The sequence below is a fragment of the Pezoporus flaviventris genome, unplaced genomic scaffold (assembly GCF_033815535.1).
Source record: "Pezoporus flaviventris isolate CSIRO_AGI_PZ_B2104156 unplaced genomic scaffold, CSIRO_AGI_Pfla_v1 ptg000013l, whole genome shotgun sequence".
NCBI classification, from domain to species: Eukaryota; Metazoa; Chordata; class Aves; order Psittaciformes; family Psittacidae; genus Pezoporus; species Pezoporus flaviventris.
In genome coordinates this window covers 21,760,167-21,784,771 of record NW_026892561.1, presented here as the reverse complement: position 1 = coordinate 21,784,771, position 24,605 = coordinate 21,760,167, and the positions used below count along the sequence as shown (strand labels likewise).

At 39.4% G+C, this 24,605-nt stretch overlaps 1 protein-coding gene across 1 annotated transcript; it reads right to left on the bottom strand.

Annotated features, from left to right (window-relative positions):
- Positions 1-6,727: 6,727 nt before the first annotated feature.
- ODR4 (odr-4 GPCR localization factor homolog) lies at positions 6,728-24,176 on the bottom strand. Its single transcript, XM_061452130.1, has 14 exons — positions 24,155-24,176; positions 23,627-23,761; positions 23,088-23,216; positions 22,613-22,708; positions 21,421-21,527; positions 20,711-20,747; positions 20,437-20,577; positions 19,745-19,840; positions 18,603-18,668; positions 16,816-16,944; positions 16,129-16,219; positions 14,368-14,553; positions 9,616-9,708; positions 6,728-8,451 (listed from the first exon to the last, which is right to left on the bottom strand). The coding sequence occupies exons 2-14, from the start codon at positions 23,723-23,725 to the stop codon at positions 8,384-8,386; spliced, it is 1,338 nt and encodes a 445-aa protein (XP_061308114.1). The 5' UTR covers positions 23,726-23,761; positions 24,155-24,176; the 3' UTR covers positions 6,728-8,383.
- Positions 24,177-24,605: the final 429 nt, after the last annotated feature.

Genomic DNA, 24,605 nt, shown 5'->3' with positions numbered 1-24,605 from the left:
AATTAATACTTAGATATATTTCTGCCCTTTAAAAAAATGTAGCATAGTGTGACTGCAGTGACAGCCCCATGCAACTGCAGAGGTTCTATTCCAGAGGTACTACTACCAAGGGGTGAGCTTGCCTGTAAACAAGAGGCTCATGCAGCCCATGGGCATGGTTCCTAGACACCGTTTACATGAGGCCATGTCATGGCCACCACCACTAAAAACACTAATACCAAATCAACCTTTGGAGTCTGGAAAAATGCCATTCCAGTGGTATCTCCATTTCTATCACACCTGTCTAGACATTTGCCTGGGGCTGGTTTCTGCTGCCTCAGGGGAGGCAGTGCAGTTGTGCTGGTGCATTTTAGATGACAGAGACCTCCTGCAGTAAGCTTGGCTTTTCAGAACATTTGACCTCAGCCAGTGTTTTGGTAAAGAAAAGGAAATCAGGGGGGAAACTTAGCAAATGATCCTGGAAGACAGTCTCAAAAAATCTGGGATACTGCTGGTGACCTCATGGAGTACTTTGAGCATCTATGTATTTTGCAGTCAGGTCCTCTGATTTCTACATCTGATCAATGCAGCAGTCTGAAAACTTTGTAGCAAGTATCTTTGAGAACTGATATAATCTAACCATCTCCTCTATATATGGTTATCACAAATGACATGATGTTTGGAGAATTATTTTTTGTGCTTTTTATTTATTCATTTATTTATTTACTTTAAATTGGATTTCACTTGACTCTTCCTCACATATTCAGCTTCATGTGTTCTGATCTCCATGCTGATAGCTCAGCATACGGCTGCAAAAGCTGTCCCAGTTGGAGACAATGGGAACAGTGGGAAGGGAAGACAATGAGTGCTAGCCAGACTGTCAAAGAAGGCAATTTGGAATGTTAAGTAAATTAAATACTTCTGTATTAAGATCAGTGGCAAAACAGAATAGACAAATGTACTGTTATGGTAGTAACAGTAGTAACTTGGTTGTGGCAACTGCATGTGGATGCCTCAAAACTCATTTCCCACACTGTTTGCAGTACCAGGAAAATAGTATTTTAGCACTGACATATATTCCTCTTAAATTTCTGAAGTTTTCTCTACATCTATAAGCACTTGTCATACTTCTCCTTAATATTTCCCCCTGCAGAGGAATCTCATGTGGCAAGAAGCACTAAATGATTTGGCTGGTCCTAGAGCAGGGCAGCGCAGAACAAGCAGGCCTGAATCTTTTAAAAGACTGCTGCCAACCACAGTGGGACCTGCACCGCCTTGCATCAGCACTTAATTCACCCTGAAAAAAGTTTAATGATGGGCTGGATTTGCTCTTAGTACAACTCTCTTGACTTCAGTTGAGTTTCCCTTGCGGTGAACTTGTCCTGACACACTCACATTGTGCAGCCAAGCCAAGCAACAGAGGCTCTGGCTGGCAGGCCATAATCAAATCCCACTTCAAGTAACCCAGCCAGCCTGCTGCCAGCAGTGAGGCAGCAAGGAGAGAGGCAGCATGCCAAAGCCATCTCCCGCAGAACTGTATTCTTCCCTGTTATTTAGTCATACAGATGCTGACAAATTCGTTTTGAATCTTTAATTTTTACTGTTTGGAGCTACCTCACCAGTATTCAAAGCCCTTCTGATTAGACAGCCAGATCACCATCCGTGAAACTCAACATTCGGTCTCCCACAGTGCTTGCTGTGCTTGCAACCAGCACCAGTACTGCTGTGAAGAAGTTTGTGCTGACTCTTCTCTGGGTGACATTCACACCAGTGGCTTTGGGAGGCCCTACTGCTCTCCTCTGCAAGGCAAGACTATGGTTTTGGTCCTGAGTGTGGCAGTTTCTGCCTTAGCAACACTAGAAGAATGAGCAAAGTCTGTTCTAGTTCGTCAAGCAGATGCTGAGGAAGAGATGTAAAGTCATTTACTTCTCTAGAAAATTCCAGCATGAGGACATAGAACCATAGAATAGTTAGGGTTGGAAAGGACCTCAAGATCATGTGGTTCCAACCCCCTGCCATGGGCAGGGACACCTCACACTAAACCATGTCGCCTGAGGCTCTGTCCAACCTGGCCTTGAACACTGCCAGGGATGGAACATTCACAACTTCCTTGGGCAACACATTCCAGTGCCTCATCACCCTTACAGTAAAGAATTTCTTCCTTATATCCAATCTAAACTTCCCCTGTTTATGTTTTAACCCATTACCCCTTGTTCTATCACTACAGTCCCTAATGAAGAGTCCCTCCCCAGCATCCTTATAGGCCCCCTTCAGATACTGAAAGCTACTATGAGGTCTCCACTCATAAGCCCTTCAGGGATGAACACACTTATTTCCCAGAGCAGCGACTAGACCCATTAGCCATTTGTAACTTAAATTCCTTTAGGATATTGTCATGAAGAAATAAATGTACACTGCATGATAGTATGCCTTGTGACAGGAGATTCTGTGTAGCAACTGTTGGGAACAGACACAAATATACCATACGCCTGGTATGAATTTCTCTATTTCTTCAACAATACTGGAAGAAATCACGTCCCTGTGATTTGTTAGAGCTGACAAATAAAACCATTTCACTTTCCCACAGAAATTGCTCTCAGAATTTTCTATGAATAAGGTTCTTCCTTTCCTGTGAAAAACTGCGACCAGCACTCTCCTTAGCCTTAAGAAAAGAAACCTGGCCATGGCCAAAGTACAAAATGCTGACATCTCTTGCAGACTTTTGATGAAGAAAGTGAGTATTTTTCACCAGAAGATAAGCACTTCCATACGCTAAAAATATTTGTGGGAGCTTTTACCTTCCCCCTGCCAAGGAGAAAGCCTTCCCCTTTCCCCTCCCAGTTAATACCAATAGCAAAACCAAAGTCCTGTGGCACTCTCTTAACAGCCCAGCTGATACCCAAGTCAGAGGAGACAGACTTGGTTAAGTGAGGTTTGTCTTTGTTGAAAGAGCAATTCCTTGTGTTCTCTGTTTCCTAACAGAGATGGACTCAGAGACTGTATATCTCAATGATTGCCAAGTCGCTGTGATTGTGGAGGGATTGCGTTTGGTCACTTTACAGCTCCCTCCAGGTCTGTGTGGCTTTTTCAGCCGCTGAGAAATAATTAGGTTTGGGAAACTGAGCCTAGACTTCCTGAATTGTAGCAGTGGGTGTCTAAACGCTACTCATGAATTCTTGACAGCATTCTACAAATACTCTACCTTGCATGAACCACAAGACTTAACTGAGACACCATTCAATCTGCTCTGCTATGTCTGATTTGCATTCAGATTTTCTGTGCTCTGTTTGTTTCTCATGAACACAACAGAGTAGTCAGTGTGCGTCCCAGGGTGGTGTACTGGAAGCTGTATTTTGAAGCCTGTGATTTAGAAAAGGCCAGTAAAAAGCCTTTTGATCTCTGGCCTCAGATTAGATGTGTTTTGCTTTGATAAAGGGTACCTATTTTTTTGTGTGTGTGTATTTTCACTTTTTATTATTTAAAATTAAACTTAGCTGTGGCTGAATAGACTTACTTTATACCTGGTAGAAATGTCACTCTCCTGTATTGCAGGTACAAAGATGAAGCCGTATAGTAGCTTAGCAATAACTCTATGCTTCCAGAGAAATGCAACTGTGATTTACCAGTTAGTAAATCTTGAAAGTTCTCAGTATACTAAAACACTGTGGTTTTGTTGTTGTGGGAGTGGCCTTTTAGAGGATATGAACTCCAGGGCTGACTGTTTCTCATGGCAATACCATAGCCCCTGCAGGTCATCACCTGGATAGTCCCAGCCCAGTTAGCAGGGATTATACACCGCCATCTCCCAGTGTGGTATATAATATTCACTATATATTATACATATATATTATATTAATAGGTAGAGCTATCTACACTTACTATGTATTACATAGTCTAAGAAATTATACGTAATCTAAATAGATTATGAAAGTGTAAATAGGTACTGGAGTAAACATATTAAAGTGTAAATAAAGATAAGCATAAAGAGATATACACAAGTGTAGCTAGGTATGTACGTAACTGTGTGTATGTCTAAATACTGTGTATTATGAGTGGAAATGGATAATTTATATATATAAACCATATATGTTCAAACCATACATATATGCGTAAATAGATACATAAATGTAAATGTCTATGATATATAATATTTTCAAAATGCAAAGAAACCCTGTTTATAGAAAGGCTTTAAACACCCAATGACCCTTCTAAATAGCTACTGAAGATAGAAAAGAGTTTTCAAAAGCTGCCCCTTTCCCCTTCTCTTTTTTCCATTTTTCCATGCTGTTTTGGGGCCGATTTCTCCAGATGGGGACTTTCTTCCGCAGGGCCACGCACATGCGGTGGAAGCTGCTGCCATGGCATAAGGATATTCCAACCCCCCTGATTTTGATTCTGCAATGGTTTAAATCCCAATTTGGGGCTCCTGAGAAAGCCAAATCCACCTGGTTTTATGCAACAGAAAACAAAAAACTCACACCTTCTTTTCACGAACAAAACCAAAAGTCAGAAATTTCTATGCTGTAGATATGCAGTAGAAGAACCCCCCCAGCTGAATATTTTTTTCAACAGCAAAATATTTATGCTTCTCTCCAATTTTTATGTTGTGGAAAAGCAAACAAAGAAACCCAAAAGAACCCCACTGCTGGGGTGCAATTCTGCCAGTCTGAGAGGCACCACTGGGAGTTATCTGATGTGGGTCAGCTAGCTGGAGTGGATTATACATTGCAATTAATACAGGTTAGCTTTCTGCTGTGGATTATCCTGAATGGGCTCTGTGGTTAGATCATCCCCATGTATGACCCCCCATGAAGGTTTTACCCACTTACCCACCCCCTGTGTGTGTTGCTCCAAATGCTGTCCCCCCAGACATATCCCCACACCATATCCCCTTCCTCACACCAGTCCCCTTCAGGCTCTTTGGGAGTTCATTTTTTCATGTGAGTTCTTTCTTCATGAGTTTCTCCCCTGCCCTCATCTCACATCCCCCATAACTCCTCTGCATCCAGACCCCAGATGCTTCCTTGCACCCCACTGTTTGCACATTGCCCACCCCACTCTCTCTCCTCCTACGTTTTAGAGCTGGAAACAGTGCTGGCCACGCAGGGGTATGTTAGCTCCTGCTGAGCAGCACTTGCACTCCACCAAGAGCTGTTCTGCTCCTTGCAGCAAAGTGCAACTGCAGCGCTCACTGCCAGGAGCAGCAAGGAGTGCAGAGCTATGCTCTTGGACAAAGGTGGAACATCCAGAGCTCTGTGGTCACCTGCTAAGGACACCTACTATACCAACGTGCCTCTTTGCTTTCCTTGGTCCATGGGCAACTATTTTGCATGCTGTTAAGTAACATCATACAGTGTCTCTTCTCCATGAGACAAGCTCTGCATGGGAAGTATTGCCTGTATGCAGGACTACAGGAGCAGACAGAGGTGAGAAAAAGTGCAAATGCCACCACAAAGCCCAATGATCAGCAGTGTACCATTCATCTGCAGATCTACCACTTGCCTCTGGTCTGCCTGGACCCACTGTTTCCAGCTGAATGTAGCTGCCCCTCGCACACACAGTGCTTCAGCCTCTTCCCTCCTGCCTTCATCCTGTTGCCTGTGCTGCCTTTTTTCCCCATTTCATCTCTTGCCAGCATCTGCTGTCTCACTGCTGTCACTCCCACAACCACTATGCCACATGCAGATGGATACAGCAAGCCTGGAGGAAGGAAACTTGTTCCCCAGGTTCCCTGCGCTGGTTCTCCTGCCCCGGTAATGGGGTGGGAGATGCAGGCAGGAACTACCCCCAGATTTTCAAAGCACTCAAATGCAAAGGCCGGGAATGCTCGAGCCACTGGGAGGCTTCCGATACAGAGGCAGCGAACGTTACTGCCTGGCTGCGAGGGTGATTAGGGCCCCAGGAAGCCGCAGTTATCTTCTCGGGAGGGTACAAACAGCAGAGCGTGGCCGTGGCTCGGAAATAATCGTTGAGGTGGTGCTGCCGCCCGGCGACAGAAAGGAGGTACTGCAGCCGAACCACGGCGGTACAGAGCGGCACCGCCACTGCGCTCGCAGCTGCCGCCCGACGACACAAGCGCGGCGCTGCAGCACTAGCTGCACGCATGCGCAATAACGCACACTGCAGCGCTCGCTGCTGCCGCCCGGTGGTCAAAACGCGCTCCTGCAGTCCGCGTCCACCCCGGTAACGGCAGTGTGCTCGTTGTGCCTCCAGCTAAGGGGACACCGCCAGCGCCCCGCTTGCGCGCCGCCGCCTCAGCGCGATTCTGCAGCCCGACCTCCGCGCACTGCCCCTGGCCCCTCTGCCGTGCCACCAGCGTCCGCCGCATGCGCGGGAGCAGTACGGCGGCGTGGTGGGCGCGCGTGCCCTGCAGCTCCCTCCAGCAGCGGCACCTTCCTTGCAGCCTGCCCCCGAGCACCCAAGGCCTGGCGTGAAGGCGGGGAGCTGGCCTTCGATGCGCCTCCAGCAGCCCCTGTGCAAGGAGCGTCTTCCGGCAGGGGCGATCTGCGGTAATAATTGTCGCTGCTGCTGCTTTCTCTCTGCCAAAGGCCGCCAATGAAGGTGGGATTGTCAATTTTTTCCCCTGGGGATGCCCATGGTTGCAGCCGCCTCAGGCTTGCCTGGGCTATCAGAGCCCGGCCTCTTGCTCTCCTTGGGGTGTGGTACCGAAGCGGGACAGGCGGAGCACGGACTGGCTCCAACCACACTCGGCTTCTACACCACAGGTGCTAAGCAAGAGCTATTGAAAGAGTGTTTCATGACAATGTCCGTTCCTGGTGCAAGACATTTAGTATCTCAAATGTTGTGCTTTACTTCTATGGCTGAGTTTCAAGTAACAGGCAACTACAGAATAACCATTTTGTATTTAACCTCTGAAAGCATACACAGCCCCTATCACCCCCCCAAAAAAGGAAAAAGACCCCAACAGAGACCCAAGCCAAACTTCATCCCATTACTGCCCTTCCCCTCCTTCTAACAGACTTTAGCAGAGCAATTTTAAACCAATGATCTTTCATTTACATGTTACAAAATTCATCTCGTTTTCTGGATAGCACTCAACCTCCCCCAGAATCAACTGCTTCCGTATAATACCATCTTGCCTACTGATTCCACCCGTTTGCACAGAATGACACACTTCTATACAACATGCAGCACCTGGAAAAAGCACCTCCACTGCAATGTTCACTTTCCTCTGAGCGGCCCCACTTGACTGAGCACAAAAGATCAACATGTTCCAAAATATAGTTCCAATACTAAAGGCAGCTCTTTTTCCAAACATGTAAAAACAGAATTCATAGCTCAGGCAATGGTATTTGAGACACATTTCATACAGTTGGCTTTTAATAAAAGTATTCCAGTACTTCCTTGATTATGCTTTAGAACCAAAGTGTTTATATTTCTTCTTAGTGTTCCTTAGACAAAGAAAAAAAAAAAATTACAGTGATACAAAAATGCCCTAAATCTGGAATTCTTTTCTACTGTAGTTCTGATCCAAGTAAACATCACATTTTATAAAAGAATTACCTTTATTAACCTTACTTGAATTCTCCCCTCCTTCTTTTCTCCGCATAGCAAGTAAACAATAATGTTATCCCCTAACATACCTGAAAGAATATCTCATAATGGAAAGTTACCTCTTTGTAGTCTAAAAATCCTGATTAGCAAACAATTTTGACAATTTGCATGCATCTACAAGATAATCCAAAAGGGCTGACTATATGTAGCTGTTGCTGAAATAGTTAATATTCCAAGAAAGTGATGATTAAATCAGAACCGGACAGAAAAATCCTCAAGAGTCGCTAAGTAAAAGACAGCATTTACAAATCTCAAAAGTTCTATGCACTTTATTGATTTCTGAGTTCTCCAGGTCTCGAACAATGGTATTTACAGGCTGAATTGGTCTAGTCTTGAAACTACTAGGAACTGTTTGTATACCTATTATGCTAGTTAACCAATAATATAGAAAACAATGCATATGGTGAAATGCTGGCTACATTAAATCTAATTGTTCCCCAATTAACTTTAATGAGATGAGATTTCTTTAAGCAAAGGAACTCTTAAAGCAAGGATTGTCATACCAGGTAATTATGCTAGCCTTGCCAATAGCCTGAAAAACACCAGTAGCAGCATTTTGCATTTAAAGAATAAACAGGGAAAATTTGTTTAAGGGATCTTTCTAGAAAATAATACTATCATTCAGCAATATATTGTAACCATGTGATTCTACTTGATGTAGGAAGTGCATGCTGGCACAAGGTAACTGAATCTATCATTACAATTTATGTTGCACATGTAACTGGTGATATTTAGGCAATAATTCTTAATTACTAATATATTAAGCACAAATGCTTCCGTCTTGTAACTGGCCAATGCTTCCATTCCACAAAGCTGTGGTTGCTTGAGTTTAATCACTGAAGTAATTGAAAGAGAAGATGGATGCAAAGACTGCAACAGCAGCTGCTATTACCACACCTAAAATAACAAAGGAAATGCATTCAGTGAGTGGCAAAATCCGCAGTCAGGACAAGCTAGGGTGTGAAGAGCAGGGTCAAGGTGAATGACAAGAGGAGAAACAGCCACCCCAAAAACCCTGTTTTATCACTGCTTAGCCTATATCTAAAGCTACCATGTCAGATAATTGAATTATAAAAGTTCCACATTACATTTCTAGTCAGAGCAGGATCCTTCCACCTGTAAGTATGCTCACAGCATACTTCTGTAGTACCTTGGCTGTGTCCTGGCACATCAAAATAATGCACTGACCCTGCACTACTGCTTAGTTCTAGGAATCAGACTAGAAAAAATAACAAAAAATTTAAGCTTGAAGAAACAAAAGATATGAAGTTTTTTCTTTAAAACTACATTTACCCCACCTCTTTGTAGCACAACATCTTCCTATTAACATGCTTGTTACTGATGCAGTTGAGAAGATGACACACACACACAAAAAAAAAAGCCCCTGATTACATTTACTGCTACTCCTCCTTAATCTTCCAGTTAGCATGTTCTAGGACTTAATAGAAAAGCAAAGATACTGCTTTGTTGACCAAAGTGTAACTGTCCTTTAAAAAAGAAAAAATACCAAAAAAACCTCCTCAAATAGAACTGTACTAAGTGCAGGCAGATATATGAGAGCTGGACCAAAGAGCACCAATGGAGAAACTGTATCTGAAAGAAGACTGTGGTGACTGGTGTTCCCTGAATTACCAAGGCTGACAATTAGCACTCAAGCCCATAGGTACTTGTCAGCTTCAGATGAAGATTAGTGAGTCACTAGCTGATTTATGGATGCTTACTTGACAAAACCATTCAACTGTCTTGAATTTGGTTGTTTGGTATTTTTTAAGCATGAAATTAGGAAAGTGGTGGCTCTCCAAAAAAGAAATAAAGCTATATGAGCCTTTTGTATTGATTTGAAGGCTGAACAAATGCAAACACGGCTTTTGTTCCAACAGCGAACTCTGTTTTTTTCTGCCCAGAAACACACTGCAACTACAATACTGATGTGGGGACTCATTTTAGAAAAGTATTGTATTAATCTCACTTGTTTGCTAATAATGCTGTAGAAAGTAACAGTACAGAAGGCACCCATTATTGTTTTGGGTTGCCATAGCAGAAATTAGGGAAGTAACATACCCATATTTTGCTGAAGTTTCAAGAGCAGTGTTGCTTTAGTCAGTTGTTTCTGTTGTGTTTCATCCATGTTGTCAGTAACCGGACAAATACGAACTGCACAAAAAGCAAATGAAGTAGTAAATACCAGTTCAAAAGCTAACAGTTGTGTTCCACAGTTGAATTAATACAAAAGGTCAAGAACTCCGGATCAACTTTATAAAATACATTTATGGTAAACAGCTTATTGCAGTAGAAATCGTACAGTAGGAACAGCATAGTACTAAACTATTCTGTATGTCTGGAAGAGTAAAAATAAAGAGAAAAATACATTTGGGCATGAGTCCCTTCCTTTTCCAAAACTCATCTTCCACATCCTACTTCCAGAGTAACATATCCAACCCCCTTTACATAACTTAGGGAGAATTTGACTACTCTGGGAGGGAACCACCAAAACGAACCAGGCCTTGCCGAGGAACCAGCAACTCAGCTGACCTAAGCAGCTGACTCACAGGTGGCAGCACCAGGAGGGCCAGCAGCAGATTTAAACTGGTGATTGTCAGCCACTAATGGTCATTTGTAACAGGTGTTTTTTAGAGAAGAAATTATCAAATGCCTCTCAAGCCCATTCATCTATATATATACACACATACATATATACACATAGTTTCATCTTATTTTTTCTGTGCGGAGGAAAAAACACCCTCATCTGTTTAAAATATGAGCAGAAATCTTCAACTAAGGTAAAGGAATTATTAATTATTGCAAGATAGCTTTAACTAGCACATTAAGAGCACCGCATTCTCTCCAAACTACAATAGAGTTTTCAATTCCCTAAAATAACATTCCACTTTTAGAAAAGCTGACCACATTTCTTGGGTCACCTTTGAAGTCTAGATCCAGCAGTTTCTTTCTGCTTTAGTTTTGTTGAGCAAGTAGGATAATTTGTGCCCTCAAACTTAAAGTTTCTTTGCACCTTCGTAAGAACTGTTGCACTTTTCTGAAGATGACTTTTGAAGCTGCACATCAAGACAGCAGTGCTTCCTTGCTCAGGGAGGGAAAAAAAAAAAAAAGAGGAAAAAGAAAGGAACATCCTAAAGCTACTTTGTTACCAAAGGCATTTATACCATTATGTTATGGAAGATTTGCATGTGAAGCAGCTGTAGTATAAATCACACAAAGAATTTTCAAAAGCAGATGCTTTCTAGTGCCAATTAGATGAATTCTTAATTTTTCATTAATTCTTCAATTTGCTAACAAAGATGATGAAGTGTTTACCACTACTGAATCATAGAATAGTTAGGGTTGGAAAGGACCTCAAGATCATGTGGTTCCAACCCCCCTGCCATGGGCAGGGACACCTCACACTAAACCATCTCAGCCAAGGCTTCGTCCAACCTGGCCTTGAACACTGCCAGGGATGGAGCATTCACAGCCTCCCTGGGCAACCCATTCCAGTGCTTCACCACCCTAACAGGAAAGAATTTCTTCCTTGCATTCAATCTAAACTTCCCCTGTTTAAGTTTTAACCCATTACCCCTTGTCCTGTCACTACAGCCGCTAATGAAGAGTCCCTCCCCAGCATCCCTACAGGCCCCCTTCAGATACTGGAAGGCTGCTATGAGGTCTCCACACAGCCTTCTCTTCTCCAGGCTGAACAGCCCCAACTTTCTCAGCCTGTCTTCATACGGGAGGTGCTCCAGTCCCCTGATCATCCTCGTGGCCCTTCTCTGGACTTCTCCGCAGGGCTGCTCTGAATCTCTTCTCTGCCCAACCTGTAGCTGTGCCTGGGATTGCTCCGACCCAGGTGCAGGACCTTGCACTTGGCATGGTTAAACTTCATGAGGTTGGCTTCAGCCCACCTCACAGGCATGTCAAGGTCCCTCTGGATGGCATTCCTTCCCTCCAGCATATCAACTGAACCACACAGCTTGGTGTCATTGGCAAAGTAGCTGAGGGCGCACTCTTACTTATGTTTATCCACTCACAGTATTTAACGTATCACCCCCACCTCCTGCACCAAGGAGGCACAGGGATTTAGTAAAGGCAATCGTAAAAACAAAGCCTTCAATTGCTTATAGAAAAGCACTAAATACCTTGAAACTACACTGTTTGGGCTATTTATATCTTTCAATTATAAGTAGGTCAGTTTTATGTTCTATTTTCCATGTACCAATTTTAAAGCATGACCCAGTAGTGACCTCACTGGAGCGTTGTATTAAGAAATAGAAGAATAAAACTACAGGAGACAGCAGCAGAGGCTGGACTAAGTAAGCACATAAACCTGACCTTCTCAAAATACCTTTATTTCGCACATTTTGACTAAAAACTGTGTAAAAAATAAATCTTTGCTATACTGATTATAACCTGCTCTTCTCAAGTGCATATTTCAAAGAGCAACAACAAAAAAAGGAATTATTTCAAAAGCCTGCTGTTCTGGTATTTTAAACAATTCTTTTTATCAACAAATCTTCCCCTGAATTTCACTATGGATAACATTTCCAGTTAATTGAAGGTTGGTGCCTAAGACCACAGAAATCATGATACAAAGAAAGGCTGTTGTCAAAATTCACCACAAGCCCATTTTTACACCATTACTAGATATTGATTAATTATATTAATAAAGATAAAACTAAGCTTCGAGACACAACAAATGCTACACAAATTGGAATGATGCACTGAAAAAGCCTTTACACAAGGGAAACCCCCAAACTCGCATTGTGTCACAAGAACATTTCTACAGCAATACTTAGACACTTCATACCAAAGTGCCAACAAAAAAATCCAATTGCAAAATTAATGTTTTTTCTTACAACACAGAACACTTTTCTTACACAGTTAAGAAGTCTCATTTCTAAAACAGCTTTTCTGGAATTAATAAAGTGTATCAATAACTTGTTATTTTAATAAACCACAAGTTAATGATGCCGTAATAATTATCATAATTGAACAGTGTTGTGCTGATAGTATTATTACTATCATCACTATAAGCAGAACCCATTCTATGGACATACTTTGTAGTTTACACTGGGACAACGGCAGTCCCATTTTTTCCCCAAATCGTTTTTGTATGCTTTTACCTCTCCTCTGCTTTGCACTTGCCTTAATTTGCCCTTTTATTCCACACACACCTACCTCTCTAACCAACAAGCCACAAGAACACAGAAGCACATTTTGCTGACATAATTTTACATGTATTACTGGCATCAAATCTTTGTGATGCATCACTGTAAGTCTAATCTTTTTTTCCTAGCTTCAGATCATACATCCTTGTATCAGCAATAAAGCTAAATTGAATCATCTTCTCCCTCCCAAGCTTATCTCTGCTGCTGAAACATTAATTTCCCTGAGTTACACTAATTCCTTAAAGCTCAATAATAATTAGCTTTAAGATTATTAAAGTTACTCTTACAATTCAAGACAGATTTTTATTGGCCTTCTTGTTTTTCTTGAGGTTCTTGAGCTATGTTCATCTCTCACTTTTCAGGATAATGAATCAGATTAATAGCTAACAGGTTTAGTTAAAGCCAGGGGAAAATTGATTAATTCAGAAAGATGTAAGAATTTATGGTTAGCTCTGAAATCAAGAAACTCAAAACCCCAACTAAATAAGTAGGTCAAGAAGAATATCAGTAATCACAGTTCACCCTACAAAACAAGCTTATGGCTACATTTCTCATTTTTGCCCCTAAATATCAACATCAAAAAGTGATCACGGTTCTCATCTGAGAATGTGTTATTTTTTCTTTTAAATTATAAAACTGTAACTGCTGCTCGTATTCATGCTGATGGGATTAAAAAAAAAGGCAGAAATCTCTTCCATAAGATCACAGGAAGTATTATTAGATGCTTTTCAATTACAGATTTGACTCCTAAATTGAAATCAAAGTCGGGGGGGGGGGGGGAAGCGCAACAGGAAATTATATAAACAAATAATCAGGAAAAGGAAGTCAGTAACTAGATTATACCAAAATATCTGTATTAAAGGAATATAAAAGTCTCATAATCAGGATATAAACTTATAAAACATTCACTAGAAAAATAAAAGCGCTCTCAATTTTCTTTCCAGTTCTGGTAAATCACAAAAGTTCAGTTTGGGGCATTTGATACATAAATTAAAATACTCAGAAGAAAGAATGGTACTTTGCATTTTTGAAAAAGTTTTAGCATGAGAACTTTCTGAAAAACGTATCAGACTATACGTATTTTTTGCTAATAGCAAATACTTTTAAAGTATTTTTTAATTATACAGTGGAAAAACAGTAGAATTGACTAAAGCACACGACTTCTAACTTACTCTAAGTAGTGTAAGATTTACTCAGCTTTAAAAGCACTGAACTACTGAAAAAGTAACAGAATACAAAGCTTTACTGTTTTTTTTTAACAGTTTACTTGCCAATATAGAAACACTTCTTAACTCATGTGCAGAATAAAAAGTGTACAAACCTTGTTTAAACCTTGTTCATGTATCTAACTGCAATTCATGAGCTGAAACCAGCTGGACAGATAATACAGTGAGAGAGAAAAATATCCAAGAGGAGAAAGAGAGGTCTCTTAGAAGCCAATCATAGAAACTACAAGAAACCTTGCCATTTTTCACAAATATATTTAAACTGTAATTTGAAAGATCGTAAGATTGATAGAAACCTTTAGAGCTTCATATGAAGTAAGCAAATTTTAAGCATGTCCGTATCTGGATAAATCTGGCCTATGTCATTAGTCAACATTTCATAATCCATGATGCAGTTTGTCCTGGTTCTCAGGTACTGTATTTACCTGTGTTAATTTCCTCTGCTATATGGATATCTTCAGCTTGCACAGATTGATCCAACATTTCAACAAAACGTTCCTGAATTTCTCCAATAGCTTCCTCACCAAACCTATAATCACTGAGCATCACACTGGATCCAGCAACAGGGACAAACAGTCTTTGAGGTAAGACATGATATTCCCTCTCAAAATCTAAAAGAAAAGGGAAAAAATACCATCCAAATAAAAGCTCAAGGTTTCATGTTTCATGCATGGCTTGCTTAGTTGTTACTGTTTTAAGAAAATTCGGGTGTTATTACATTGATTTATGTTCTTACATTAGTGCCCCTAGAAATACCTGAGAGACCTTTGAAACAGACCATAAAATGTTAAATAGGCCTTTGTTTTTTAAGTTTAGAGCAACTAGCAAGAGAAGTCTGGGAACGGCTGCAGATAAAACCGTACAAGGATCAACATACAATTTCAACACCATAAAGGACTGCAAATTTTTGGCTGCTATATGATATACTTAAAGCCATAAAGTACAGGTGCCACCTAAAGAGGAAACTGAAAACTGCATGGAACTGGAAAGTACAAATTATGCAGTTTGGATAAAGTTGGCTAACACAAACCAAACAATGTTATCTTAAACTAAATAATAATTCTGACCAGGAATCATTTTTCCTTCCACAATCAATCTGAGTTCTATTTTTTTCTAAAAATCTCTACAAAAATAGTATCTTTTAACAGGCCTTCCTTTAAGTAAGATTTTCAAATTTTTATTTCAATTAACTAGTAATATTTGGTTTAAAACCAAACAACAACAAAAAAACCACCACCCCCCACCCCACCCCCCCAAAAACAATAGGAAGGTAACTTGATACTATTACACTAACTAAAAGAAGTTTAAAGAATCACCTAGCATGAGCTAGGAGATCCAGTCTCAGTATATACTGCCTTAGTTTTTAGCATAATCACAAGAGGAAGTTTTATTTTCATTAGATCAATTTGGATTGCATTTTTGCCACTGCATGGTGCTCTTTTACATTCAAGTTAATGCAATACAGTATTCCCAGTGCTGAAATAAGATCTATTTAAATAAAAGACACAAAGCCTGTAAAATAATACTTGATGAAAAGCAGTAAGTTCAGGGAGCAGAGATGACACAAGCTTTGTAGTCGTATAGCTAGTAAAAAAAAAATATTAAGGATACTTGTTCACATCATAGTCACCATATTTAATTCAATGGAGATGAACAGTACTGAACTTTAGAGCTCATGTTCACTAGCAGTTGTAACATAGGTAATATGAAAACATGGAAGGCTATGTCCAACTGGTTCTTTTGATCCTGCCAAGTTTTAGTATACTTCAATATTAATAGGAATACCATACAGTGCTAAAAAAAATAAAATTTAAAATGCACAAGTTACAGTTAGAATTTCAGTGACAGGAGTTTCAACATGAATTAAAAAAATAAATAAAATCCAAGCAGTGAGAAAGACACAGAAATTGCATTTTGTGGTCATGAGAGCTGAATACAAAGTTAGTGTGAAAGCTGCGGTGCCAAAGAACATATCTGAACTTCACTGAAATTCTCCAGATTTAAGAAAAAGTCAAGGCTGACAAACAAGAATTGTGCCATGTGCTTGTTATACTGAGACTTCAGTATATCAGCAGAATTTTCTGCAACAACCAAAATTCACTTGTTGTTGCAGTGAACTGGGTGGCTGTTGGGCTTTTGTTTGGTAGGGTATTTTAGTTTGTTTGTTTGGGTTTTATAATTCATACCTTTTTTGTGAGGTCCTTCGTTTATAATCAGATCTTCAAATAGTATTTCACACCGATCACTCAAGGTGTTTATTATGTCTCTTTTCAAAGCCTATAAGGACAAAACTAAAACATCAGTAATACAACCATGTTGAAAGAATAGTTTTTCCCAGAAAATAAAAACTCTAAACAGAATTTTTAAAAGTCCAATAAAGAGGAAGCCAACATCAAAAGAATTAAAATAAAATAAAAAAAAAAGGGAAAGCTGAGAAATTTTTTAGTATTGTTAGGATAAGAACTGGCAACTTCTAAGCATTGCCATTAAAATCAAACAAAAATAATCACAAGGCATTGACTCAATAAGGGGGGAAATCACTGAAAAAGTAAATATTTTCCCTTCCACATAGAAAAATATATTCTGTAATCTTTTTTTAAGAAAATTCTTCAAAGCCTGATCACTTCAACAGTTTGGGCAAAGTTTCACTAGAGAACAGCCTTAGCAGACAGGAGACATATCTGCTAGAAATGAAAAAGGAACCTAATCCGCCACATTGCACACAGATGACTTCTAAAACAATCCCTGTGTTCAAGGGGGTGAACATTTTGACCTCAGTTTAGACCACATCATTTTGGCAAAGAAAAAAACATATGATAAATTTAATGTATTTCAGAAAAATGTTTCTGATGAACTAATAACCTTTTCACTACCTGAATAGCTTCTTTAACTTTTGGCTTGTTGTTATGTGTGTAGGCTCTGCATTTCACAGCACCTTTGAGATTTATGGAACCACTGCAGACCTGGACTGTAGCTGTTGATCTACGACTTGAACCCTGGGACTGAAAAATAAACATGTTTCAGCTTTATCTTGTTACCAAGGTACATGCAGCAGAAGTAGCAAAAAACAAACCTAAGGAATTAATAGCATAGAATCATGGAATGGTTAGGGTTGGAAAGGACCTTAAGATCATCTAGTTTCAACACTCTAGACTACATCACCAAAAGCCCCGTCCAACCTGTCCTTGAACACTGCCAGGGACAGAGCATTTACCACTTCTTTGGGAAAGCTGTTTCAGTGCCTCACCAGCCTCACAGTAAAGAACATCTTCCTTGTATCTAACCTGAACTTCCCCTATTTAAGTTTAAACCCATTACTTGTCCTATCACTACAGTCCCTGACGAAGAGTCCCTCCCTGACATTCTTTAGGTCAGCTTCAGATATTGGAAGGCTGCTAGCATATCTTAATATGTTTACACATAATTTGTTTTCCCTTATAATTTGTAATTTTTTTTTCTTGTTAGGTAAGACTGAAAATATTTCTTCTTGTCCATCAGGGAAAATTTATCTACTTTTCCAGTCATTCAGTAACTTGCAATTTAAATACTTGTGTCTTTAAGACTTCAAAAACTGTCCAGGCAAGTGGCCCGTGGCTTATATTAGCATTGCAATCTAGAAATCTTTTTAAGATTATCTTTTTATAAACAATGAAGTTTGTGTGTTTACTATATAGTCAACATAACCTAGGGTATCCCGAGAGCCACCCCATCAGTCAGTACTAAATTACAAATGTGGTCACATTTACAACTGTGTCAAACTGTTGCCTAGAAATAGTTGACCTAATTACCAAAACAAGAAGTGTGTTGTATGAAGCACTTTAAAACAAAACCTGGAAACAGAAGAATGCATAACTTCCATGTGAACTGCATAAATTACTTCTGCCAAAATAAAAAAGCTTTCCTTTCACTGAGGCAATCAGCCATTGGAACAATGTAACAAAAGAAGCTGAGATACTCATCAAATACTTAAAATGGCATTTTAGACATTTCTGAAAGTTTTTCCTAAACATAACTTTAGAGAATCCAGGAACTACCTGAAAAAAATGGGATAGCCTGCGCTGTGCAAGCAGCCTACAAAAACAGTGTCTGGACACATGTGGACCTTAGGACTTAGATGGGGACACCTAATTAAGGGTTCAAGTCATCATAAGCTATGGTAGAGAGGAAACTCCTGACAGACCTAACAGCTCCAGATTATGCTTCAGTTTACAAGATCTGTATGTTAATCCAGAACTAGTGATGGAACTTCAGACAAAAGCATCCAAGTAAATGTCCATAGCTAGTCATGGCAAGTTGAAGAGAGTAATTCTGTACTTCAGAATGATGAAAAGTCACCTTAAAATTAATATATGCAGGAATCCTACTATTAAATTAATTAGTTTGCAGGACTTCATTTCTATAACCAGTTTTTCAAATTTCCCTTGCAGTTGTACTGTACAATTCTCACACAACATGATTATCACACAAGAATTTCTAAAGACACAAAATATGCAGATCAGTCCACAATGAGTTCCAGCGTCAGCATCCACGGGAGAAAACCAAAGTCTTAGGATTAAGTAAGCTGTATTTCTAGATATTAACTCAGAATGTTATTTTATTTTTTTATTCTATTTTAGAAGTTAACAGCAAGCCTATACTTTACAAACCTCTAAATCCTTACCAGCTGTGTCAGAACTTTGACATCAGAAAACTGAGAGCTGGACTGAGTACTTCCTCTTGACTTTTTCTGAGGGGAAAAAAATTCTTTATGTCATTAAGCAGGAAAAATAAATAAAATCTCCCTGAATCAAAGTCTCCTTACTATGGTACAAAACGTGCATTTGTTTGTAGCTTTTAAGAGAGAAAAAGGCACACAGAAAACAGCCATGAGAAGATAGTTACAAAACTAAAAGGAGAGATGAATGCATCAGCTAAACAAGGTGCTTCCACTGCTTCTTACACATTTAGACATACACAGCTCTTAGAAATCTCATCACCTGTATTCATACCTTACTCATGTTTTTTAATTAGGAGACAGCACATAGAAAAATTTTTAGTCGGACTTCACATGTAATTATTGTGTTCATATTGCCAGAGGAGGAAGAGGCAATCTGCAGCAATGAAGATGGGAACACAAGCAGTCCTGGGTATTAGTTACCTGAAATAGGCCAATTAGGTCAATAAATATTTGTCCTGGGTTCAGCAGTAGCAGTCATTTTTCTCCTTCTTAGTAGCTGGTGCAGTGCTGTGGTTTTGACTTTCGGCCTGGGAACAGCACTGATCACACCGATGTTTTTAGTTGTTGCTCAGTAATGTTTAGTCTGACCAAGGACTTTCTGAGTCTCATGCTCTGCCAGGGAGGAGGGGAAGCCAGGAGGAAGAAGAGACAGGGCACCTGACCCAAGCTAGCTAAAGACGTATTCCATACCACAGCACGTCATGCCGAGTATACAAACCGGGGGCAGTTACTCGGAAGGGCTAGATCACTGCTCGGGTCAGGCTGGGTATTGGTCAGCGGGTGGTGAGCGGTTGTATTCTCTTCCCTTATTTCCCTTATCATTACTGTTATTGGTGGCAGCAGTAGCGGTTTTGTGTTATACCTTAGTTACTGGACTGCTCTTTTCTCAACCCGTGGCAGTTACATTCTTTCAATTCTCTTCCCCATCTCTCCGGGAGTGGTGGGAGGAAGTGGAGGGAGTGAGCGAGGGGCTACATGGTTCTGGGTTGCCAGCTGGGCTTAAACCATGGCAATATTGTGCAGATGACTTTAGCACACTAACTACCTATCTATTAGAGTTCAATCCCTCATTGTTTGGTACTCACCTGCCCTTCCAGTAGTTCTGCATCATTGTCTTTAACTTGTCCATTGATCAGAAAAACACTGTCTTCTATCTGTTTCGCCCATCGATTTAACCCATTCTTTTAAAAAAAGTGAAAACACAAAACTTTCAAAGAGGAAACAGAATTTAACAAAAATTGGATAATATCATGCTGAAAATGATAGAAATACATGTTTCAACAGCTGCTCTGAGAGTTTTAAAGTGTCTAAAAAATCTGTCTATATATTTTTCCAAAGGTAAATCTTAAAACCAACATATTCAGAACCTATCCATCAAGAAACAGGCATTTCAAAATACTGAAGTGACCTGATTTTTTTAGAAGAGGTATCCAGCCTATGGAAAGTGAGTTCATACTAAAAGTGCCTGATAACCCTGTTATGCTTGGATGCAAGCTTTTACTAAGTGAAGCAGAAGAGACTTCAGTTGGAATACTCATGGCAATTGCTAAACAATTCTGAGCAAAGGAAAACTTCCAATACTAAGTACAGCAGAAGAAAAGCTATCCACATTTTTATACTATGAATGCTTCATAGTAACTTCAGAGGAGTAACTGCCAAACATTCTCTGCTGATTAGTCCTACTCCTCTACTCACCCTCTTAAAATCTCTCATCTAATTTTCAACAGAAAAAGTAGTGCGGATACCAACTACGAAACTGGTGCAGCCAGTCACTTACCTTGATATTCTTTTCCAAGTCATGGTTTGGTGAAGTAGCAAGAAGTGGAATGTGAATATTAACATTTACTGTGCAGTCCAAAGCTAACCAGGAAGCAGATAAAGCACTCTGATATTTCCAATCTGCTGGTTTACCTGAACTCTAAGAATAGAAAAAAAAAAATAGAACATCTATAAAAACCACTATATAACTCAAATGGAGATTTTATATTTTTTTTTAACAATATTTGTCATGCATTAGAAGCTGTATATGACATACAGGACGACTAACTTGCCTTTGGATCTTGTACATCATAGGTTCGGCAAACTACTCTTTGCTACTTAAAGAAAAAGACCCAGTGAAAAGCAATAAACAGAGTAAAAGCAATTCATTAACAACTAACTTTGTCTTTACTTCTTTGTTGCGCTAATTTATGCTCTGAAGAAAGTTATCATATTTTATTAGTGTAAAAAGTGGAAAAACCTTTGACTGTAAACTCCAACTACCATAGTGATGTCCCATCTCTTACAAATATATTAAGATCAATACTTATTCACATGGAAAAACACCTCTCTGAGGAAAAACCTTGCTTGCTCTCCTTATATTATCTTATTATCAACAGACCTAGCATTCTTCTGCAGCACTAGTAGAGATCCCACATGCCTGTTACTTCCCCACTTACATGTATCATTGGTTATTGCAAGCTGAAGCAGCTATACAGTATTTTAGATGTTTTCTTCACTTTATGCAAATCAAAACTGTCTGGGGAAGGCATAATTTGATACTACCACACAGACAAACTTAACAGTAAGAAATTACGGAAAGTTTGCAAGGATAAAAAGGTCAATAGTCTTACTCATGGCTAATCAGAAAACTTCACGATTTTAATATACTTACTTATGCCTATCTGAACTCAAACAACTTCCTTCTCCTAATTTAGCATTTATACAGAAAAGAATTTGGGAGTAGCAGTCTCCATCAATAAAGCCTGCTCATAAAGGATACTTTTTCGTAGCAGAACAGATCTGAAGAGCTGCTCTTTCTGAGACTTCCTCCTCAGGAGGTTTCCAGAGCCTTCTTTTAGTCAAAGACTTTTCCACTGAAAAGATTAGCTACAGATGAAAAAAGTACAGATTTTCATAAAAATAATGTGTTATGCATATAATAGACTTGTACTAAAGTTCTAAGTCCAAGCGATAACATAATTATGTATAACTGGGAAATACAGCTTATAGGTCATCAAAATGTCATGGTAAAAGATGATTCTACAAAGATTCATAGGCAACTACTCCAAAGTGAGTTGCCTGTGAAATCTTAATCAGCTTCCTTATAACCCAAACCAAGCAACACATATTCACATATTTACCCTGTATGCATTTCTCCTTACGTAATATTACAGCTTTATGCCTATCAGCTGAGTATCAGAAAAGACAGCTGTGCTAAATAGCTACTAATTTAAATAATTCAGTAATCACTGATCACCTGAACACAGCTCACCTTTTTCTGTTGACTACTAGCTTCAGTAATCACAACTAAGATGCAATTGCACTGCACTGCCAAAACTGAATCTTGGACCTTAGCCTTCAAAACCTACTCATGTTTAAATTACTTATATGTCATTTTCATAAATACACATGATAACTACAGAACAGAAACTAAACATGGCACTAGATGCCCCAGTACTGTAACAAAAACATGTTTTAAGTCTATCAGGCAGTAGCATGTTCTGAGTAGTTTTTAAATATAACTCTAACACACTAGTTCTATACAAGATAATGTTTTTAAAAGGATTGGCTATTTTCAGTATTGCAAACTTCTCTAACCTGAACAATTTATTCAGAAAAAAGCAATAAAAGATAACATTACTAAAACTGTGCCACAAGGATTTTGTTTAATATAAACCCTGAAGATGTTTTCCTTAAGCCAGAATGCCTGCTTTCAGTAAATACAGCAAGATTTGCTGTTACAGTAACAAACATCACAAGAAACAGAAAGTTAGCAAACACTGTACTGTGGTACAGTTCTGTAGGACAGTGATTTCTGAGTTTTCTGCCTCAAAACCATACATCAAGCCAGAATATTTGTGCTTTTAGAAATAAAGCAACGAAATAGTCATATATACTCGAGTAAATGATAGAAAATTACTCAGCTACACACCTAAAGATATTCCCGGTTTTCTACCAGGAAGTCTACTTACCTTGCGCAAAGCATTTTGACTATCTTTTGACAGTTCTGGGCTTGTAATAATAAATACACCGAGAACTAATAAGCCTCCAGGAAGCATTCTAGAAACCTTAAAAATAAAAATGAACATTTGTTAATAGGAGTCGGAGATCTAGCAACCATGTAACTTCATATATAAAAAATTTCTAATGAAACAGGTAAGCATTGAGAGCAGAAATGAAATAAGCAAAGCTGATTTTCATTTGTAGGTTCCTCCAAAATGTAGGAACACATGCCACAAATTTTTTCTTCCTTCAGTCCTATCAAGTCTCTGTTTCATAATAAACTTTGAAAACAATAGAGGTATTCTGGTTTCAAATATCTGTGTCTAGGATGGTTAGACACTTTCAGAAAAAAGCCTGAGATTACATATGTAATGAGATAGTTTTTGTCCATCTTATTTCCCTTGTGTTCCTCCCACCCCCTTCATCAACTCTTAACTGTGCTACCTGACTGGCATGTGTAGTTATCCATTCTTCATCAATGGATGCCAGTTTTGAAGGACTGAGATCTTCCCTCTGCTCTTCTTTCGGAGGTGTTCGAACAGCCTGAATTACGTAGTCCTTTTGCATGGAACACTTTCATAAACATCAATATAAACAAATATACCATGAGGTTGATATAAAGTAAGAAAATACTGCATAATAACGATATGGGTTGCTTTACACTAGGTATTTTTTACACAGTATAGTAAACTGTTACTAAAGTAATTCCTTCATGTTTTTTTTTTTTGCCTTAAATCCTTGTTTACTGGTAAGTTTTATCTTTTCTGTGTGTCCTATCTTTCACAAAACTCTTTTAAAAGACTTGAGTAGTTAGTTGACACTGGAAAACCTTTACAGAAGTCACTTCTGGTCATATTACCACCCTCCTGCATTATACAAGCTCAATGTGATGTTAGTAGACTTATCCCAAATGATTAAGTCCAAGGGGGGTTTCTCCTATTAATAGGAATGAATGGAACAGACTTCAAATATTACACACTTACCTGCCCTATTAGCAGGCCAGTGACATAAGGCTGTACTTTTGTGCTGAGGTTTGAAAGATACTGACCAATAGCTTCCTCAACAAAGTAAGTTCTACCCATTGCTGCAGGTTTAAGACCAAGTTCTGTAGTTTCAACCTACAAAGCAAATAATGTACAAAGTCAAAGAAAGTATGCACATGGTTACATGAAAATAAGAGTCTCACACAAAGATTCTGAATAGATTAATAGTTTTATCTGTCAACAAAGGTTAGTCAAGTAGCTTTATTATCTGCAAGCTTGGATTTTTTTTAAATGGAAAGCATAACTCTATATTAAAGGAAGAAGTATGTGGCTCTTATTTGAAGGAAAACTATTTTAAATACCTGCCACTGGAACGATATGGCAAGTTGTGCAACTAAATGCTAGAAAAACACAGAATCACAGAATTGCTTAGCTTGGAAAAGATCCTTAATGACCAAGTCCGTCAAATCCATAAACGTAACACCGAACCATGTCCCTAAGTGCTACATCCACACTTCTTTTAAATACCTCCAGGGATGGTGACTCCACCACTTCCTTGGGCAGCCTGTTCCAGTGCTTGACAACCATTCTGGTAAAAAAAATTTTCCTAACATCCAGCCTAAACCCCCCCGGTGCAACCTGAGGCCATTTACCCTTGTCCTGTTGATTGCTACTTGGAGAAAAGGCCAACCCTCACCTCGTTAAAACCCCCTTTCAGGTAGCTGTAAAGAGTGATAAGGTCCCCCCAAGCCTCCTTTTCTCCAGGCTAAACAACTCCAGTTCCCTCAGCTGCCTTTCATAAGACTTGTACTCCAGACCTTTCACCAGCCTCACTATCTTTCTTTGGACACATTCCAGCACCTCAGGGTCTTTCTTCCAGGGAAGGCCCCAAAGCCAAACACAGTATTTGAGGTGCAGAGTATCTCCAAGCAACAATTTCTTGCTGAGTCATGTTTGATCTGAAGTCAGAATGTAGAGT

Bases quoted from the DNA above. Each gene is read 5' to 3' on its own strand.
- ODR4 (XM_061452130.1), bottom strand. From the start codon at position 23,725: ATGGGTAGAACTTACTTTGTTGAGGAAGCTATTGGTCAGTATCTTTCA. The intron at 22,709-23,087 runs GTAGCACAGTTA...TTTATTTTTAAG, and splicing joins TAACTACACATGCCAGTCAG to GTTTCTAGAATGCTTCCTGG. The intron at 19,841-20,436 runs GTAAGTGACTGG...TTTTTTTAAAAG, and splicing joins ACTTGGAAAAGAATATCAAG to AATGGGTTAAATCGATGGGC.